Source organism: Pangasianodon hypophthalmus, chromosome 22 (assembly GCF_027358585.1).
Source record: "Pangasianodon hypophthalmus isolate fPanHyp1 chromosome 22, fPanHyp1.pri, whole genome shotgun sequence".
NCBI lineage: Eukaryota > Metazoa > Chordata > Actinopteri > Siluriformes > Pangasiidae > Pangasianodon > Pangasianodon hypophthalmus.
Window position 1 is genome coordinate 8,945,786 of NC_069731.1, and position 21,237 is coordinate 8,967,022.

Here is a 21,237-nt window from a genome sequence, read left to right on the forward strand (position 1 = left end):
TTTTGGTAGCTCAAGTCGAACAGCTGCCAAATGCCAACTCAATACCTGATATCAGCTCCAGACCTTTTAACCTTTTAAGTAATTAGGGAATGGACCGCACCTGGTCAATTAACTTCTTGTCAGTCATTTGTCCAAATACCTTTGAGCCCCTGAAAATAGAAGTACTTAAATGGCTGTAATTCCTAAATGGTAAATGCCATATTTTTGTGGAACCTCTTAAAACAAAGCTGAAAGTCTACACTTCGATCACATCTTGATTGTTTTATTTCAAATCCATTGTGGTGGTGTATGCATTGTGGTGGTGTATAAAGGCAAATCCATTGTGGTGGTGTATAAAGGCAAAATCACAAAAACTCTGTTGTCCAAATACGTCTGGACCTGACTGTATCTGTAGCTCTCAATGAGAATTCTGCACCTGTCGACAGGTAGGTTGTCCCACTTTTCTTGAGCAACCTGCTCCAGCTGTCTCAGGATTGAAGTGTGCCTTCTCTAGACTGCATGTTTCAGCTCCACAGATTCCATAGACGTTCGATAGGATTCAGAGCAGGGCTTATATAAGGCCACTTCAGAATAGTCCATTGTTTTGTTCTTAGCCATTCTTGGATGCTTTTAGCTGTGGGTTTTGGGTCTTTATCCTGCTGGAGGGCCTATGACCTGTGACAGAGACAGAGCTTTCTGACACTGGGCAGTATGTTTCACTCCAGAATGCCTTGATAGTCTTGAGATTTCATTGTACTATGCACAGATTCAAGGCACCCTGTGCCAGACACAGCAAAGTAGACCCAAAACATAACTGAGCCTCCTCCATGTTTCATAGTAGGTATGTTCTTTTCTTTGAAAACTTTATTTTTTGTCTGTGAACATAAAGCTGTTGTGACTTGCCAAAAAGCTCCAGTTTTGTCTCATCTGTCCAAAGGACATTCTCCCAGAAGCATTGTGGCTTGTCAAAATGAAATTCCAGTCTGGCTTTTTTATGTTTTTCTTTCAACAGTAGGTCTTCTTCCAGTGAGCCCACTGTCGCTCAAAAAGTGACAGATGGTGTGATCAGATAACTTCGGTAGATCAGGTAACTTTGGAGTTCAGCTTGTATCTCTTTGTCTACCTTTTGCACTATCCTTCTGTTCAATCTGGAGATGATTTTCCTCTTGCAGCACGTCCAGTGAGGTCGGCTACAGTCCTAGGAACCTTACATTTCTCAATAATATTTGTATCTGTAGTCACAGGAACATCAAGCTGCTTGGAGATGGTCTTATGGCCTATGCCTTTAACATGATTGTTTATAATTTTCTTTCTGATCTCCTGAGGCAACAGTCTCCTTTGCTTTCTCTTGTCCATGTTCAATGTGGTATACACGATGATACTAAACAGCAGAGTGAATACCTTTGTCCATTTAAATAGGCTGAATGACTGAATTACAAGATTGAAGGTATGTGTGATACTAATTAAAGAAAACAGTTAGCTTGAAATATGACTATAATCTGAATATGTATAATCTGGGGTTGGGGTAGCTACAAATCTGTCCAGGCCATTTTAGAATATCTTTGTAGAATAAGCAATAATTTATCTCTTTTCACACTTTCTTTGCTTTTACTCTATGACATACCAAAGGTATGCAGGTATACATGAGACAATTGCTTTTAATTTCATCACTTTTCAGGAGAAATGAAGCATTGTTTCAATGCGCTGTAAAGGTACCAACAAATTTGTCCACATCTGTATATTACCATTTTATTACATTGATTATATTGTCTTTTTGAATATTGTCCTGTGTGTTCCTAGGTACTTTAAGAAGCCTCTGAACATCTTCTTGGGTTTTATCCCTGAAATTGTGTTTATGAGCTGCCTTTTTGGTTATTTGATCTTGCTGATCTTCTATAAGTGGACAGCCTATGATGCAACCACTTCTAAAGATGCTCCAAGCCTCCTTATTGCCTTCATCAACATGTGTCTTTTTAACTACAACGATCCAACTAATAAAGCTCTGTACAGTGGACAGGTGAAAAATATTTTCACACCCATTTCATACACCTGATCCCTTCCTCCCTCCACACAAGTATTCACTTGTAAATGTCCCTAAATGGCATAGTTACAATTTGTCCAGAAAATATTCCTTACTTATATAGTGTATTGTACCTATTAATATATTATCATGCTATAACAATTCTTGTTGGTAATCTCAATGCCTAGATGTAAACTTAAGAGTACAAGGCTGTTTTTGTCAGGAATGTTGCAACAGGAATATGTGTTAAAGACAAATATTTCACTAATAAATTCTCCTTTCCCCCCATGGTACATATCTCATACATCTGGCAATATATTACATGTCATTTTCTTTAGATGGGTATCCAGTCTCTGTTGGTGGTTATTGCTATGAGCTGTGTTCCCTGTATGTTGGTGGTGAAGACCATGGTGCTCCGTCGTCAGCACCTATGGAAAAAGCACTTGGTATGTTCCTATCCTTTAATGTCCTTTCAGTCCTTGTGTTGGTATTAAAATCAGTGTTGCTCCAGGGAACAAATCAATTTAGAGCTATGAATACAAAGCTTTGTTAGTATCGTGGATAAGGCAGAATATTCAAATTTCACTAACACTACACTACTATATATAGTTGATATAGTATGCAATTTTAGGACTTCACAACTTTTGTTTTTGCAGAATTTCTAGCAGTTATTCTCAACAAAGTCCATGTGAAGTTAAATTAATTAATATACAGTGTTGTGAAAATGTATCCCGATTTCTTCTATTTTTGTCACATTTAATTACTTCAGATCTTCAAGCAAAATTTAATATAAGACAAAGAAATTTTTATAAATTTCTTTTATAAAAAGGCCTTTAGCCTAATACAGATGCCCGCTTGCTTGCCGAACTTCTGCTTCCTTGCATGCCATTACCGGCGCTTTTTTTTTTTTTTTTTTTATAATTTTATAAAAAACAAAATACAGTTTTAGAAAGATTATTTCATTTGTTGTTGTTGTTCCTCTTTCGGCTGCTACCATTAGGGGACACCACAGTGGATCATTGGTCTGCGTATATTTGATTTGGCACAGTTTTTATGACAGATGCCCTTCCTGCTGCAACCCTTCCCAATTTTATCTGGGCATGGGACCGGCACTGAGAGTGCACTGTTGCACACAACCCCAGTGGCTGGTTCCCTGGCCGGGAATCGAACCTGGGATGCAGTGGTGAGAGCACTGTAACCTAACAATTAGTCCTCCAGGGACCCTAAATGATCATTTCATTTATTGATGGAAAAATCTTATCCAACACCAACTTGCCCTGTGGGAAAAAGTAATTCCCTCCTTAGTTACTCAGTCAAAAAATTAACCAAATTTAATTGATAATTTAGACTAGACACTGCCAGGCTTGAAGACTGACAGACCTGTTGAATCTAAACATCATTTGAATAGAACTTTTTCAGCAATGTGAGGTATCTTGAAAAGATCTAAACTTCTGGCAATATATTACATTTCACAGTTTTTCATTCTGTGATCAACAAAGTTCCAGAAGAGATGAGAAAGAAAGTTATTGAACTATATTAGTCTGAAAAGGGGTACAAGGCCATTTCTAAGGTGCTGAGACTCCAAGGAACCACAGTGAGAGCCATATCTCCCAATGGAGAAAACTTGAAACAATGGTGAATCTTTCCAGATTTAGCTGGCCTACCAAAATTCTGCCAAGAGCCACTGGTGACTGATCCTAGAAGTCACACAGCGAACCTCAACAAACATCTAAGGAACTACAGGCCTCATTCACCTCAAATAAGGTCAGTGTTCATGATTCCACCATTAGAAAGAGACTAGGCAAAAATTGTATCTATGGGAGAGTTCAAGGCAAAACCATTGCTAACCAAGGGGAACATAAGTGCTCATTTCACATTTGCCAAAAAAACACCTTGATGACTCTCAAGCCTTTTGGGATAATGTTCTTTTGACTTACATCTGGCTTAAAGCTAAGACAGCTTTCCAGCATTCCATACCAACAGTCAAACATGGTGGTGGTAGTGTGATGATGTGGGGATGCTTCGCTGCTTCAGGGCCTGGGCACCATAACTGACGGAACCATGAGTTCTGCTCTCTACCAGAAAGTCCTGAAGGAGAATATCCAGTCATCAGTCCATAATCATGCACAGTTGGGTTATGAATGTCACAATGCAAAACACAAAAACAGGTCCACCTATGAATGTCTTAAAAGAAACACAATTAAGGTTTTTGAGTGGTGTAGTCACAGTTCTGGCCCCACTGAGATGCTATGGCAAGACTTTAAACGGGCAGTTCATGCTCCAATGCTCTCTAGTGTGGCTGAATTAAAGCAATTCTGCAAAGAGGAGTGAGCCAGAATTCCTCCACAGCAATGTGAAAGACTGAGCTCCAGTTATCTGAAGCATTTTGTGGCACAACCAGGTGGCGCAACCAGTTATTAGGTTGTCTTATATTACATTTTGTCCGAGGGCAAATGTACAAAAATAGACAAATATACAAAAATAAAGGAACTCCGGATGGGGCAAATACTTTTTCACAGCACTGTATAAAAAAAAAAAAAAAAAAAAAAAAAAAGCTAGATAGACCCCCCCCCCCCCCCCCAAAACAAAACAAAACAAAACAAAACAAAAACAGAACACCGAACTCCAGTATACCGGTCATGTAAAATACGCAGTTCTATGGGGTGGGTAGCTATACTATACACAGGCACACCCAGTCACACACACCACAAAGAGCACATGGCATGTTGTGAGCCATTCAGACTTTGTTGGGTTTTGTATTTAGTCCCAGATGAGGGAGGCAAGCCCTGCTCAGAAAGTAGAAACTTTAGAGCAAGCAGGCACCAGCTCATCCACCGGACTCACTCAACAGGGCACACAGAAGTTTGGGGGAGTCCGGGTCGGGAACGGACCCACTGAGGATGAGGCTGAGATCATTGAGCACGACCAGCTATCCCAGCATTCTGATGACGCAGATGAGGTGGGTGGCTGCTGCTAAGTCCTAATAATGACTGAACTGGTGTACCAAAAGCAATTGTAGAGATAAAACTGCTATATTAAAGCCAGTATTTATTGATATTTTTGCAAAGCTCTACAGTCAGCTCCAGAATTCCTTGCACCCTTAAGGAAAATGTGCAAAATGTCTAACAAGGCAGGAAACCATTGTAGAACATCTTGGAACACTCCATAATACAGAGCATTTCAACCTCAGTGATATTCTTAGTTTAGTGTTTTGTCCTTTTAAAATCAGAAAACAGCTTTTTAACAAATCTGGATACAGGTAATTTTTGGTGTTTTTGGTGTATATTTATGCTAATCTTCTGCACTGAAGTCTTAATCTCCTGGCAGAGACAACTAGGTTTAAAATATCCTTGTACATAACCGAATTCCTGATGCCATCAGTCTTCACAAGGGCCTTTGGACCAATAACTGCAAAATAACCCCAATACAATTATCCACCACCATATTTACAGTTAGAGCATTTAGCAGACACGCTTATCCAGAGTGACTTACAGAAGTGCTTTGTAGTCTCTATAAAAAACACATCCTCATGCTCGTTCACTAGGGCAGAGACTAAGAATAACATCAAGCAAAAATATCATATTTTACAGAGGGTACTCTTGTATGAAGCCCCATTTATTGCCAAACATGGTGATGGTGTGCATGGCCAAGAAATTAGATTTTGGTCTTATACAGGCACAGCACTTTCTAATTAGTGCTAATGATACTTGTTCAGCCATTACATTTTATGGGGTGCCCTGATTTTGAAACTTCATCTACTCAGTACTGCACTTCTGAAAACTGTGATCTTCGGGTTCTTCTTTTTGTCCTTCATTATCTGTTTAGATTTATGGAATTTGCTCAGTGGGTATTTAAGTGTCTATGTAGTTTTATATTCAGTACCAGACTTATCTAGGGTAACACTGTTTTCCCTATGGTGATGGATGACAAAGTGATTGTACATGTGTGCCACATCATATTTGGTCAAAAGCAACAATAGAGTGAGGGGTGTCAGACATTTAGCTACCTATAATTTTGAGAAAAAAAATCAACTCAAATCAACTTTTATTCTGGACTAGTGGAATTTTTCTGTTTGCAAGTTTCTTTGCCAAGTGTCAATAAAAAAGTTGCTACCTTGAGACCATGTCATCATGTGTGCAGCCTATAAAACTTCCCCACTACATCACACACATCCTATTCTTGTCTTGTTGGGGAGTTAAAGAAGTGGATTCAAGACACTGAGTATAGTGCTCTAATCCTTTGAATTTTGCAAATTTTGCTATTGTCCATCAGTGAGAGTGGATTAAGTTGCTGCATAGGTGATGGTATTTCTAATAATGACTTGTTCAGAATTTCACTATGTTGCTGAGCAAGTGGCCAATTGTTGCAACACAGAATACTCATTAGTCAAATTCCCTGCAGGTGTGCATTCCTTACCACTCACCTCCTCCGGCTCCGCCCTCCATTCACAAATTGGCACAAATGAGGTGGTGTAGGAGAACTTAGGAAGGTTGAAAACAAGTGGATCAGTTGCAGAGGTTGAATGGCACTCAAAGGCAGACCTGCCAGTAGAGAGTTGCAGTAGTCCAGTCTCGAAATGACAAGAGACTGAACAAGCACCTGAGTGGCCTGTGTGGATAGAAATGGATGAATCCTTCTGATGATGTAAAGGAGAAATCAACACAAACCTGTCAGATGTGACGCATCCATATCTCTGAGATGAGACCAGAATACAAGCAAGTAGTATGGTTCTCCCCTCTACAACCTCTTTAGGGTCTTTCCTTTTAGGTTAGCTTTAGCACCCACAGTGTTCATGAAATGTGTGAGAATTGCCCTAGACCCCTTCAACACCAGTATCTATGCATAATCTTCTGTCTGGATGACTGGCTGCTGTGTGGCCATTCCCAGCAGCAAGTGATGAGCCAGACAAAGGTTGTGATCAAATGTGGAAGCTCTCAGACTAAAAGTGAATTACAAAAAGAGCCATCTGACATCTCTACAGACTCGGCAGTTAATAGGCATAGATTTTGTCAGCTGTGCAAGCCTTTCTGACAGAAGCTATCTTGCTCGTAATGTCAGTCAACAAATTTCAGGTATAACATTTTTCATTTTCAGAATAACATTGTCACGTTTCAGTTTGGTTTTATTATATAATAACAGGTTATATTTCAATTCAATTCAATTTTATTTGTATAGTGCTTTTAACAATGGACATTGTCACAAAGCAGCTTTACAGAAATAAATGGATTCACAAAAATATATTGTAAATATTTGAATTTATCACTGTGAATTTATCCCTAATGAGCAAGTCAGTGGCGACGGTGGCAAGGAAAAACTCCCTGCGATGATATGAGGAAGAAACCTTGAGAGGAACCAGGCTCAAAAGGGAACCCATCTTCATCTGGGTGCAACAGATTATAGTGTGATTATAAATAAATCCCTTCTATTATTGTGTACTATAAGGACAAATAGTGCAATTGTGCAACCAATAAATTCATCACAGTTTTCGCAAGAAGTCCGGTTGATTAAAATCTATCCACTGTCCACTGATGGAGTCCTGAGTATGAAGCTGCTCGTGGCAACCGCAGCCCCAAAGCCACTACAGCAATCGCAGTCCCAAGCCATTACAGTACAGCTCCCCATATGTGATCCCCAAGCCATCTCCACAGCCCCCAGGTGGCACCATCCCAGGTGGCACAATCCCAGGCCAAGTGATTAGGACACCTGATTCTGATCATTTGGATGGGTGACCAAATACTTTTGGTAATATAGTGTAATACAGACATGAGGGCACCCTGGGACATAAAGCAGCCAGCCACTCCACCGTCGACAAACCTGAGTGAACGTGTGAGAGTGGGGGGGGCGACAACATCCAAACATCCCAGATCACCACAACACTCTATGCCTGTGAAACCCTCCAGACCTGCCCCTGTACCTAAGAAAAAACTATTCACAAAAGGCTTGACTAAACAATTATGTTTTCAGCCTAGACTTAAACACTGAGACTATGTCTGAGCCCCAAACACTAAGTGGAAGGCTGTTCCATAACTGTGGGGCTTTGTAAGAGAAAGCTCTACCCCCAGCTGTAGCCCGCACTATTGGAGGTACCAACAAATAGCCTGCACTGTTTTATCTGTGTAGGTGTGGCGGATCATAAAAGACCAAAAGTTCGCTCAGGTACTGTGGCGCGAGACCATTTAGTGCTTTATAGTTCAATAGTAGTATTTTATAATCAATACGAAATTTGATTGGGAGCCATTAAATAAGAATCTAGGATTATTTTTGTTATCTTCAATTAGGGTGGAGAGATACATTGATCTAGCAGCACTAAAAGCTTTCTTATAGCTCAAATGGCTCTCCTTCCATGCCATTTGAAATACTACCAATTTAGTTTGACGCCATTTACTTTCTAGTTTTTGAGTGGTCTGTTTTAAAGTTCACGTATGATCGCTATACCAGGGTGCTAGCTTTTTCTCCCTAATTATTTTTCTTTTAAGTGGAGCTACCTTATCTAACGAGTTGCAGAATGTTGATTCTAAGCATTCAGTTGCCTGGTCAAGTTCTTTGGGTTCAGATGGTGATCCAATCGTGGTTGACTGATCTCAATCATATTTCAAATGACTTTTTCTTTTTCTTTTTTTTTTTTTTTTTTTTTTTTTTTTTTTTTTATAAAAAGGACTACTTTCATTTCATAATGCTCGTATTAATTTCATAATAAGACTTTTATTTCATAATGGCTTTTTTATTTCATTCTTCTGTGACCCCAGTGGGCAGGGTTAGAGGAGATCTTTGGTTGCTCACAAATTCAGGCCAAAGCAACAGCCTTACCAATACCAATAATTACACAGAGTGCGCTTTTTTTAGTTGAAATGTGGGGAAAGTGCGGGCTCCTTGTATCATGCCTATGCCAGAATCGGTGTCAAATTACAGCTCCCAGAATACAGCATGGCGTACAACCATGGCCTCCAAGGACTACAACACACCACCATCTCAAACACTCTCACATTCACCCAATTACTGATTGCACACACCTGGACTCAGTCAGAGTCACAGACACACTTACAGTATAAAAAGACTCTTAGCCCACATGCACTTTGCGAAGTATACACTCTGTGTTGATTCTCACCAGTCGTTACCAAGCCTTTGATTATTGATTGCTATTCTGGTTTTGATATTGTTTCTAGTTTCGTTGACTGACCTGACCTTTGCATGCACCTTGACCCTGCTTTTGAATCTCATTCTTGTTTTAATTGCCTGGATTATAAAAAAAACCTGTCAACCTGCACTTGCATCCTCACCTTCTTACCTGAGCTATACCCAGTGTTGTCTTTTACACTAGAATAACGCTTCAATCAGATGCAAAGGATGGTAGGATAAATCTGGAGACAGGATCTTTATAGTAGAAAGTTTTTCAGTTGGAGAAATACTGGAGTGTAGTCAGAGTTCTGCTTTGGCCTTGTCAAGCAACTTGTTTCCCTTCCTATCTAGCTAAATGTGTGAAATCCTACCCAATACATAACAAGGTAATTTATGTGATATTCAGAGAGGCTTAGCTCATTGTGTGATAAAAGGGTTTTTTCATGACAATGTGAACCAATTATCTATCTCCTTATGTACATTCCATCCAGTTATCTTATGGTGAGAGATATCAGGTCAGAACAACCTGGTACAGATGATATCCCATCGTTTCTAGTCACATTCTCATGCTGTGTTCTAATATTAGCCAAGTCATTTTGTAGATCACTCAAGTTATCAGTTGGATCAAAAACATCAGTAATGTTGATACAGTTCTGTCCACAATGTCAGAATGTCAGAATCAATGTATTCACTACATTGTGGTGATGTGCCATGTAAATGCTAAAAAAGCTTCTACTGATTTTCCATGTTCCTGAGCCTCTGCTCTGCATGTATTTGTATTAGCTACTGTTGTGTAGTCCCTAGGATTAGGAGGTACATGTTTGTGGTACTCTTTTGCACTACTGTCATCTGATTCACTTTCTACCAAAACTGTGTACTAGTCGGCGCTGCACTGTAACTTACTGTGCCCATTGTCTTGTTTTGCAGTTTTGTACTGTCTTGTGCTATCTGCACATGTTTGCACACATTATGTAAATATATGTAGTCTCCTGCGCTTCTTTGTTTGTCTTATGTAGCACCTTGGTCCTGGAGGAACGTTGTTTCATTTCACTGTGTACTAACTAGCTGTATATGCTTGAAATGACAATAAAGCCATGTGACTTGACTTGACTTCACCAGATACACTGACAGAGCTATTGGTAGATTGACACATGGCCAGAAACAGATATACCAATGTGCAACAGCCAATGAACTGAATTGGGAGTTCACTATATATGGTCTGATCACAAAACCACCATGTGCCAGTTGGTGCTTTTAGACAGCACCATTCAATCACCAATCAAGTTTTCCCAGGCTTTAGAGGATTGGAGGCATTCTGATACATTACTCACCACTTTATCTGGCCAATTCACACCCACAATATTGACAGCTTGATAATCCTCTTACACCAAGAGGTCTAAACTAGAAATGGGTGCGAGGATACTTTCCCCTCTATGGGGCGTCAATCAACAGAATGTCAGTGATGTTAAATGTAGGGGCATAAGTTAAATTACACACGTGGCTGCATGAGATTATGACAAGTTTTGATGTTAACCCTACTGGCAAGTCCACAAGGAGCTGCTTTAATTAATCTGGAACACCTATGGCAAAGCAGAAGTTGATCTACACTGCTCAAAAAAGGGAACACTTAAATCACACATTGGATCTCAATGAACGAAATATTCAAGTTGAAAATCTTTACTTATATACATTGTGTAATTTGTTGAGAACAAAATGATGCCACAATGGTCAATGGAAACCAAAGTCATCAGCACATTGAGGGCTGGAATCAAAAGCACACCAAAAACAAAGTAAAAATTTAAAATTACAGGCTGATCCAACTTGCATGAATTTCATCACGGCAACTCATAATGTAAGTCAGTAGTGTGTATGGGCCCCACGTGCCTGTATGCACCCCTGACTATATCTGGGCATGATCCTGATGAGATGCCAGATGGTGTCCTGGGGGATCTCCTCCCAGACCTGGATCAGGGCATCAGTGAGCTCCTGGACAGTCTGTGGTGCTACTTGCCGGCTTCGGATGCCCCGATACATAACGTCTCAGAGGTTCTCAATTGGATTCAGGTCTGGGGAACGTGAGGGCCAGTCAATGGCTTCGATGCATTCGTCATCCAGAAACTTTCTACACACTCTGGCCACATGAGGCCGGGCATTGTCATGCACCAGGAGGAACTCAGGGCCCACTGCACCAGTGCAAGGTCTGACCATTGGCTAGCACATGGAGGTGTTCCTCCTCACACAAAGGAGCAGATACCGGTCCTGCTGATGGGTTGTTGCCCTTCTACGGCCCTGTCCAGCTCTCCTCGTGTAACGGCCCGTCTCCCGGTATCTCTTCCATGCTCTTGAAACTGGGCTGGAAGACACACCAAACCTCCTTGCAATGGCACAGCACCTGCAAAACCATTCATTTTTGGGGTTGTCTTGTTGTTGCCTCTCCAGTGCACCTGTTGACACTTTCATTTGCACCAAACCAAGTGAAACTGGTACCCTTATGTTTTTTTGAGCAGTATATTTGCAAACAGACAACTCATTGCCCTATGTGGTTCATGGACAGGGCAGAGACAGAGGCACTGGCACATGATGGGCCAAACCAACAGCCTTCCTTGCACCGCCACTGTTATGGATGACAGTGCAGTACATTCAGACTATGCAACCAACAGACTATGCAACAGACTATGCAACCAATCGTTTGAGTAAAAGTTTGAGTACCACTGGTCTACATAAAATTATAAGTTCTTAGTTAAGTAGTTGATTAATGTTTTTCTTCGTTTCACTGTATTTCAATAAATCCCATTTTATTGGATATTTTATTGTCTTGTTTATTGGACATTTTATTGTCTTGGTTATAACTTTTATATTGCAAGAAGCCAAACTATTCAGAACTAGGTCTTCAGAAAGTAAAACTGAGGTTTTAATAATTGTGACTTATTTTAAAGTTTGTCATTTTTAATTCTAATTAAAAATTAATTCTAAAGTAAAAGGGGGATATTCTATGAGACTGACTGCCTAATTAGATTGATTTAATGAGTGATTACTTTGAGACTGAGTAAATATATTTACAGTGAAGCACCTATAGTCAGGTCCATAAATATGTGCACATTGGCATTATTATTATTATTATTGTTTTTGCTGTCTGCCACAGTATACTGGCATTGAAATTAAATAATGAATATGAGCTCAAAGCAAGGACTTTCAAATTGGGTGACCTGTGTAGGAATTACAGCACTTTTTATGTGTCTCTTATGTCTTAAGAGGTACCCCCTTTTTAGGTAATTGGACAATTGGCTGCTCAGCTGTTCCATGGACAGATGTGTTTTATTTCCTTACAAGTAAGCAGGTAAAGGGTCTAGGGTCTCTGATTTCAAGTGTGTCATTTGCATTTGGAATCTGTTGCTGTTAACTCTAAGTCACAGATGATTGCTTTGACTACATATGAAGCCCGGTTTCCCCTAAAATTTCATTAAAATGTGTCCATATCAAGGCATGCTATTCTCTACGGCCTATCTCATAGTAATCAGTAGGAATTTTGTGGCATCAAGTAACTTTTAGGCTTTCCACATCAAGGAGAGCCGTCAGCACCAATAGACTAACATGTTGTGATGAGTCTTGGGATAACAACTTCACTCTTCAGCCATTATGACGGCCATCATCCTCACCAAAGGGGATGAGTTGAAGGGCAGAGAGGTTGCATTCCACCCGCCCATGTCCATCTTGGGCAGGGACCCTCACCATATGTGTATCATGTATGGGCCAGAAGCACACTCAGACGGACCCACAAACATTAGTCCACTGGAATTGGAAAATTTCAGAATGAAGGCTGAGATTGGAGGTGGCTAACCACGAAGACTCGTGTCTGCTTGGAGCTCCTGCAAAATCTACGCTACTGACCATCACATGATGATGGCACACAGGGCAATGCTAACTCTGACCTCCTTGATTTAGACAAGGAGGAGGAGGGGGGAAAGATAACATAATGAAAGCTTTCGAGAGACTGATCCTCAGATCCATTCGGCCCCTTGTCAAACCCTTCCTTGATCCGTTACAGTTTGCCTACCAGCCTCAACTTGGAGTGGATGATGCCATCGTCCACCTGCTCCATCGTCCATCGTCCGAACCTATACTCACCTAGAGAAACCGGGGAGCTCTGTGAGGTTTATGTTTATGGACTTCTTCACTGGCCGCCCCAGTATGTCCGCATACAGAACTGTGTGTCTGACACTATGATCTGCAGCACCGGTGCTCCTCAGGGGACCGTTCTTTCTCCCTTCCTCTTTACCCTGCATACATCTGATTTTAGTTACAACTCTGAATCCTGTCATCTCCAGAAGTTCTCTGATGACTCTGTGGTTGTTGGATGTATTCAGGGTGGTGACACCTCAGAATATCAGATGGTAGTGGACAACTTTGTTACCTGGTGTGAGCTCAATCACCTACAGCTCAGTGTCCAAATCCAATGAACTTGTAGTGGACTTTAGAAAATCCAGGACCCCTGTCACTCCTTTGTCTGTCTATGGTGAGGAAGTTGAGATTGTTGCAGATTACAAATACCTGTGAGTCCATATAGACAACAAACTGGACTGGACATCAAACTCAACAGCACTCTTCAAGAACGGCCAGAGCAGGCTGTATTTTCTGAGGAGGCTCCGGTCTTTCAATGTCTGCAACACCATGCTGCAGATGTTCTATAAGTCTGTGGTGTCTAGTGTCATTTTCTATGCAGTGGTCTGTTGGGGAAGTAGCATGAAGGTGGCAGACAGAAATAACCTGGACAAACTAATCAGGAGGGCTGCCCTGTACTTGGCATAGAGCTGGACCCTGTTCATGTTGTGGCTGAGAGAAGGATGTTGTCAAAACTCCACTCTATCCTGGACGACCCTTCTCACCCACTACACAGTGTGCTGGTTGACCAGAGGAGCACTTTCAGCCAGAGACTGATCACTGCCAAGTGTTCCACTGAGCGCTTCAGAAGATCCTTTATCCCTGTGGCCATCAACCTGTACAACTCCTCTCTATAAGTGCTGGGACCTTCATGTGTAAGGCATTTGCAATACATGTTCAATTCATGTGCAATAAGGGACTTTCATGTGCAATACAAATTTTTTATTATTACTGCCTATTTATTAATACTAAGATTAGTGTGCAATACATACTATATAACTACTGTACTTAATTACTGTTACCACACTGGATTTATCATACTCAACATTTGTCATTCCATTGCACTTCAATTAACTTCACACCTGATCTAAACCATCATCTTCACTGGTATAGTTCTACATCATTATTTGTATGTTTACTTATTCATTTTTAATTTATTGATTTACTTTTTTCATTTTGTATATATATACTGTATAGGTATATATTTATTTTATTTTCTTCTTTCTTTCTTTCTTTCTTTAGAGCAATTGTAACATGGCAAAGCAATTTCCCCCTGGGATTAATAAAGTTCTTTGAATATTGAATGTTGAATCTTGAACTCCGTCCAACATTCTAGACCCCCTAGCACGACCAACTCGGCCTCTCAGGCAGATAGTAACCTGCATTGGGCTTAGCCTGGCCTGCAGCCCAAGACTCCGAAGGAGCAGAGAGAGACCTCTACTGTGGGAAACTGTGTGGAATGGGTTTTTCTTCACCAGGGAAAGAATTATTTTGTTAACCACCAGTTCTGTGGTCTTTCGGGCCTTTTGGGGTTCCTGAGCTCACCAGTGCTTTCTTTCTTTTTAAGAATGTGCCAAATAGGTGATTTGGCCACACCTAATGTTTTTGCTATGTCTCGGATGGGTTAGTTTTGATCTTTCAGGCTGAAGATGGCTTGCTTCACTGGCATTGACAGCGCATTGGACTTCATATTGAGAGTTAATAGCAACAGATTCTAAATGCAAATGACACATGAAATCAACTCTAGATCTTTTATCTGCTTACTTGTAAGTAAAATAATAAGGGAATAACACACATGTGGCCATGGGACAGCTGAGCAGCCAATTGTCCAATTACTTGGTCCCTTCAAAAGGGGTGGGGACCAAAAATAAAATTGCTGTAACTCCTATACCATTCACCTGATTTGTATTTAAATACTCTCAAATTAAAATTGAAAATCTGCACTTTGAGTTTATATTCATTGTTGAATTTCAACCCCAATATAGTGTAGGAGACAGTATTCCTGTTTGTCCCACTGTAGCACCAGTTTTCCTCATTAATAATAACCATCTAATGCAAACTCTTCATATTAATATTCTAACCTTTCACTCAGCCAATCATGTGGCAGCAGCGCAGTGCATAAAATCATGCAGATACAGGTAAAGAGCTTCAGTTAATATTCACATCAAACATCAGAACAGGGAAAAAATATGATCTCAGTGACTCTGACTGTGGCATGGTTGTTGGTGCCAAATGGGCTGGTTTGAGTATTTGAGAAACTACTGATCTTCTGGGGCTTTCATACACAGCAATCATTTACACAGAATGATGCGAAAAACAAAAAACATCCAGTGAGAGGCATACTGGCCAGAGTGACAGGAAGGCTATGGTAGCATCTCAGAATGAACAACACATTGAAACTTGAGGAGGATGGGATACAACAGCATAAGTCCACATCAGGTTCCTCTCCTATCAGCTAAGAACAGGAATCTGAGATTACAGTGGGCACAGGCCCACCAAACAGTTGAAGATAAAAATAATCACCTAGTTTTTTTCCATGATAGCCTCAGGTTCCTGTTCTTGGCTGACAGGAGAGGAACCCAATACTCAAACCAGTCCATCTGGTACCAAGAACCATGCTGTGGTTAAAGTCACAGAAATCACTTTCTTCCCCCTATTCTAATGTGAATATTAACTGAATTTCTTGGCCTGTATCTGCATCATTTTATGCATTGTGCTGCTACCACATGATTGGCTAATTAGATAACTGAATAAAAGAGCAGGTGTACAGGTGTTAAAGGAGTGTATTTTGATTTTATATAAATAAGCTAATGTATGCATAATGAACTATCCACAAAGAGTGGGGGGGAAAAAAGCACAGGTAAAAAAAAAGCTCCAGGAATTTGGTCACAGAGTTGACAAACCCCACTCATAGTGGTTTTATTAAGATTGAAATTTGGCTTTCTTAACCACCTAAATCACTTCCATTTCTGCTTCTGTTCAAGCATTCGGAGGAAGAACCGGTAAGAGTGTGTGTGAGTGTGTGTGTGTGTGTGTGCGCGCGCACACTTGCATGCCTGCATGTGTATAATTACTTGGCTGGAAATTTTGCATAACTGATAAGGGATGTGCATACGATACCTAATTTAACAAATTTGTCTTGGTTAATCAGAGCAGAGATTATATGCTATAGTCTAACTTTCTTCATTCTAAGATACTACTTTACAGAAGTCATATCATACATGGCGCATTAGATAATAAAAAGTGCGTTCAGTTTATTCACTGCTAAGAGAGGACTGCTTTGTTTGACTGGTTGCTGTGGGGGTTAGTTCAGGAAGGAGAGCATTAGCTTGTTATCTACGACAACTCTATTGTTTTTAGAAGAAATGACTCATTGTAGCTTACTCAATGAGAGGATATGATGATGGAAAATTATGGCCAGGTCTAGCATGCTCAGAGCAGAATATTCTTTCAGATCTTTCAGAATATTCTGCAAATAACACTGAGAGAGTGGGGAGAAAATTTTAAAAAATCTATTATGTAATATTATTTTTGTCCACCCTTAAACCATAGAGGGTTAATACTTTTTTCTTTTTTACTGTGTATAAAAAGAGCAAGGATTCCAGTATTGGTGAATCTGTATAGTACCTGTAATTCCCAATAATGTGTCCTTCTCTTTCTCTCTACAGTTTAACTTTGGGGATGTAGCAGTCCACCAGGCCATCCATACCATTGAATACTGTCTTGGTTGCATTTCCAACACTGCTTCCTACTTGCGTCTCTGGGCTCTTAGCTTGGCTCATGCACGTGAGTACTCTCACAAACGTGCACACTCACCTCATAAATGCAAGCATATGTACAGGCATTTCAGCTCTCGCTCTCTCTCTCTCTCTCTCTCTCTCTCTCTCCCTCACACAGAACTGTCAGAGGTGCTATGGGGAATGGTGATGCACATGGGCCTGGCCTCCAAGAGTGGTGGTGGATTCTTCGGCTTGACTATTATTTTCCCAGCCTTTGCCACACTTACAGTGTGTATTCTGCTTGTCATGGAGGGTCTGTCTGCCTTCCTACATGCTCTGAGACTGCACTGGTATGTCACACATTCCATGACATAAGCACATAACCATAACTACATACTGTACATTAGGGTGTAGGGTTAGGGCTAAAAACTAGCAAAACTGGTATAGTTATTATTTTGCACTCTAAAGCCGAATTAACACTAAGATACTGCACAGAGGCTTTAGTTAGTTAAAGTTGGTGGGTTAGATATGTAATGCTCCAATGTAGGATAAGCTCATAATGTTCTCACCCTCAGTGTTTGTGTAAACCTGGGCAGACCTGTTTACCATCAGCTGTTGTCCTTAAGCAAAAGGACACAATATACAAATAAATGTCCATTAACATTAAAAATGTAGTATGACTACATGGAATCTCAAATATATTTAACTAAATCATGCAGTGTTTTGACTATGCTGAGCTGCATACATAGCTCAATAGATGTTACAGTTATTGCTGAGTGGTGGAATGTAGATATCCTGTACAGGTGTAATTGTTTAGGCTTATTAAGTAGTCAGCACCATTATAGTAACTATTAGGAGGATTCCTGTAGAGTATTACTAACTTTCCTCTCTGGAACATGGATTATCAACTAGCCATGAACAGAACCACCCACAAAATCAGATGAGAAGAGGACATTCATGAAGAATGTACCTTTAATTAAAAAAAAATTAAAGGGAAAGGGAAAAAAATAGAGGAGTGGGTATTAACTTTGTTACACTTATTGTGGAAATTCGTAAATAAAGGTTCCTTTTCCCTACTCACTCATCCCAAAATATCTAGTCCTCTGTTATGGTAATCTGTAGTTACTCCTCTGATATCTTTCATAATACATGTATAAAAAGTATATACTGTGTGTGCATGAGTGCGTATGTGTATGCACAAGAAGTGCATATTTAAGAGCAGGCACCTTCCCATTAAACTGTCTAATGAAAGACTGCTTTTCTTTATAAGTACAGCATACTGAGACCACACAGAGCACTACCTGCCCCTTTTTAAAATGGCTTTGGAAGCACCTTTCAACTCAAAATACACACATATGGAGCCAGAATGAAGCAAATATTCCTAGTTATGTAGATAATACAGGGTAGATAAGGTAGTTAATGTAGAATTTTTTTTTTTCCAGAATACATTTATCAGGAAAACTAAGGGATTTTGAATCATTGGTGTTTTGTAATCCCTGTTTGTCCTCATTCAGGGTGGAATTCCAGAACAAGTTCTACACAGGCCAGGGCTTCAAGTTTGTGCCCTTCTCATTTGACAGCATCCTGGAGGGCCGCTTCGATGATTAAAACCACAATTCACACTCCCAACAGACTGCAAGCCTTCATAGCATTCTCTTTTGCATGGATCTGGTCCTGATATTCCTATATCAGGAGAGCTTTTCTTGTGAATTGTGTGTAAGTTGTAACCTTCGACTTTCCAAATGGCCACTAGAAAACCATTGTGTTGGGTATTTTATGTCTTGTTCTTAGCAGATTTACATTAATGGTTTCTAAAAAAAAATATCAGTGTTCAGTGTTTATTTAAAGCCCTTGAGTGAAATATGTGTGATGTGTGATATTGTTAAGCACAGTGACAGCAGTAGATGTAAGTCTGATGTTGCTAATATTCTGAACTACAATATTTTGAGGTCATATCTTAGGGCCATATTCAGAGTCTGTGGTTACTCACGTTCAGAGACAAGTTATGGAGCTGCTTTAAATTTTCTGGGCTCCCCCTTCAGATTATTAAAATCATCTGCATGTAGTTCACACCTCTGAGCCAAATGTTTTTTGAGTAGCAGTGTCTGAGACAAGACAGGGTTTTCAGTAGAGTCCTGACCACCACCATTAAACGCAAGCACTCCCCTTTAAGCCCAAAAATAATCAGGGGTAGACAATGTGAACTGGAGAAGGAAATAGCATTTTTTCCCCTATGTTGTCAAATGTAATATGATGTAACATAAATGCAAGAGACAATTTAAAAATGGAAAAAAAAGACTAATACAATATGTGAATGAGAAGATTGTGAGCACTGAAATAAATCCTGCTGCATGAATAGTTCTACTGTAGTTGTTTAATTGTAAATTTAATGAAGCTATACTAAATGAAGGACATGACATCATGATGTGTGCGTGGGATATAGGCAATTTTAATATGCATTTAGTTCACTATTTTGATTTTTCAATTTAATAAAATAATGACAATTTTTTCATTTAATGCACTCTCCTGTAAAGAAAACATGCCCACAGTTAAGGATAAGCTGATCATGCAGCCATCTGCTATGCTTACAGCTCACTTTACGTAAGTTTTCTTAATTTTATCCATAAAAACATAAATTTCAACGTGACATATTTTGGTTACATCAAACTGTCAGATAGTGGCACTGGATTTAATATTGCTCCTCACTCAAGGTGATATCACACAATAAAATTGGGCTTAACTCCAACGACAATCACACATAACTGAGACACATCTCTTTTTTCGGCAAACTTCACCCTACAGACACAAATACCACACTGTCTGAATAGTGATATGCAAAATGTTCTGTATTAAATCCTCCCTACACACATAACTCTGAATATTGCCCTTGGTGAATAATCCAGTGAAAATATCAGCATGGTAGTTCAATATCATTCCTAAATATATGAATATAACAAATATAATAAAGTGATTTGATTTTAAGGTAGTAAATATAAGAATTAAGCAGCTATAAGAATTATGCCATTTCTAAACCTACCCAAATTATTAAAAATCTCACTGGAGTGGTTAAAGCACTTTTGAAAGTAACAAGGTATACAGGATTCTCATCTCCCCATGGAAAATTCTCATTATATTGTAAATGGGCCTTGCTGATCACTCTTTCTATCATCAGCAGTGGTTTTGGTATTGGAAAATGACTGCCTTAGGAAAGGAAGCAGAAGCAGATGTTTCCCCTGTAAACAGTGAGATGATCAAGCCCAGAATTCTTTAAGTCTGACTTCACTTCTCTCAGAAGGAATGAGTGCAATTCACATTATCTTCTTGGGAGTGAGAACATGGGTTGCGGTGATTGGTTCCAGACAATGGATCTGTCTCAAGGTCCCATCACAGGTTCCCAGGTCCACAGTTAAATTAAATTGTTAATAGCAGCTATAAAAACAATCATATCTATTCCTCTTCAAGGCAGAATAGACATTCCACATTCATTGATGTCAGTAGTTTTTAAACTCTGTGTATTGTTCTCTGTATTGGAAGGTTGTATTTTATAAAGGTTTTTGTCTATTGGTGTATGCACATATCATAGAAGATGACCACTGAGTTGTTTATTGGTGTTTGGGAAAAATATTAAGTACATCTCTAGAGGAGTTTCACTATTAAAGAGATCTGCTGGGTAAAGCCATTAAACTGCTTTGTGTTTTTCTTTTTTTTTTTTTAACAGACATTCACAGTCTAATTCCATCCCTTCTATGTAGTTGCAAGACAGCAACTAAAGTTTGAAATTTAGTTTGATCTCCCCAGAATAAATAGAAATTCTACCATATATCTGTGCAAGACAATGTGCAGTATATATTGAATTATAGAGACAGGGTATATGTAGTATCATTCTTTTAAACCACCAACCGGCACACTTCACAGCTTGGTACCAGAAAGGAGGACTGTTCTGCTCATTTAATAAACACTATTAATATTCCAGTGCCAGTTAGTGCTTGTCTGCATGCTTCTTTAACATATAAATCATGTGTGAGTTATTATGGTATACAGGTGTTATTATTTAAGAGAAGTGTCCAAATTTGGGATTGCATTGGGCAGCAGGTGTGCACACACAGCTTGACAGACAGCAAGAATATGACAGCTAGAAAAGACCTAGAAGGTAACATAGACATAAAGGCAACCTGAGATAAAGTGGCCCACAACTCCACTGTCAACACACCTGGGTGATCATCTCAGATTGCTGATCATCTCAGA

The 21,237-nt window shown here is 39.7% G+C and overlaps 1 protein-coding gene across 1 annotated transcript in view; it reads left to right on the plus strand.

The window, feature by feature from the left end:
- The window catches only part of atp6v0a1b (ATPase H+ transporting V0 subunit a1b), a 67,845-nt gene extending 47,169 nt beyond the window's left edge, over positions 1-20,676 (plus strand). The window contains exons 16-22 of the mRNA XM_026924114.3: positions 1,780-1,996; positions 2,338-2,445; positions 4,764-4,958; positions 16,258-16,275; positions 16,942-17,059; positions 17,171-17,342; positions 18,507-20,676. Coding sequence (XP_026779915.2) covers positions 1,780-1,996; positions 2,338-2,445; positions 4,764-4,958; positions 16,258-16,275; positions 16,942-17,059; positions 17,171-17,342; positions 18,507-18,600 — 922 coding nt within the window. The 3' untranslated portion in view covers positions 18,601-20,676. The remainder of the gene's footprint in view (positions 1-1,779; positions 1,997-2,337; positions 2,446-4,763; positions 4,959-16,257; positions 16,276-16,941; positions 17,060-17,170; positions 17,343-18,506) is intronic.
- The last annotated feature ends 561 nt before the right edge of the window (positions 20,677-21,237 follow it).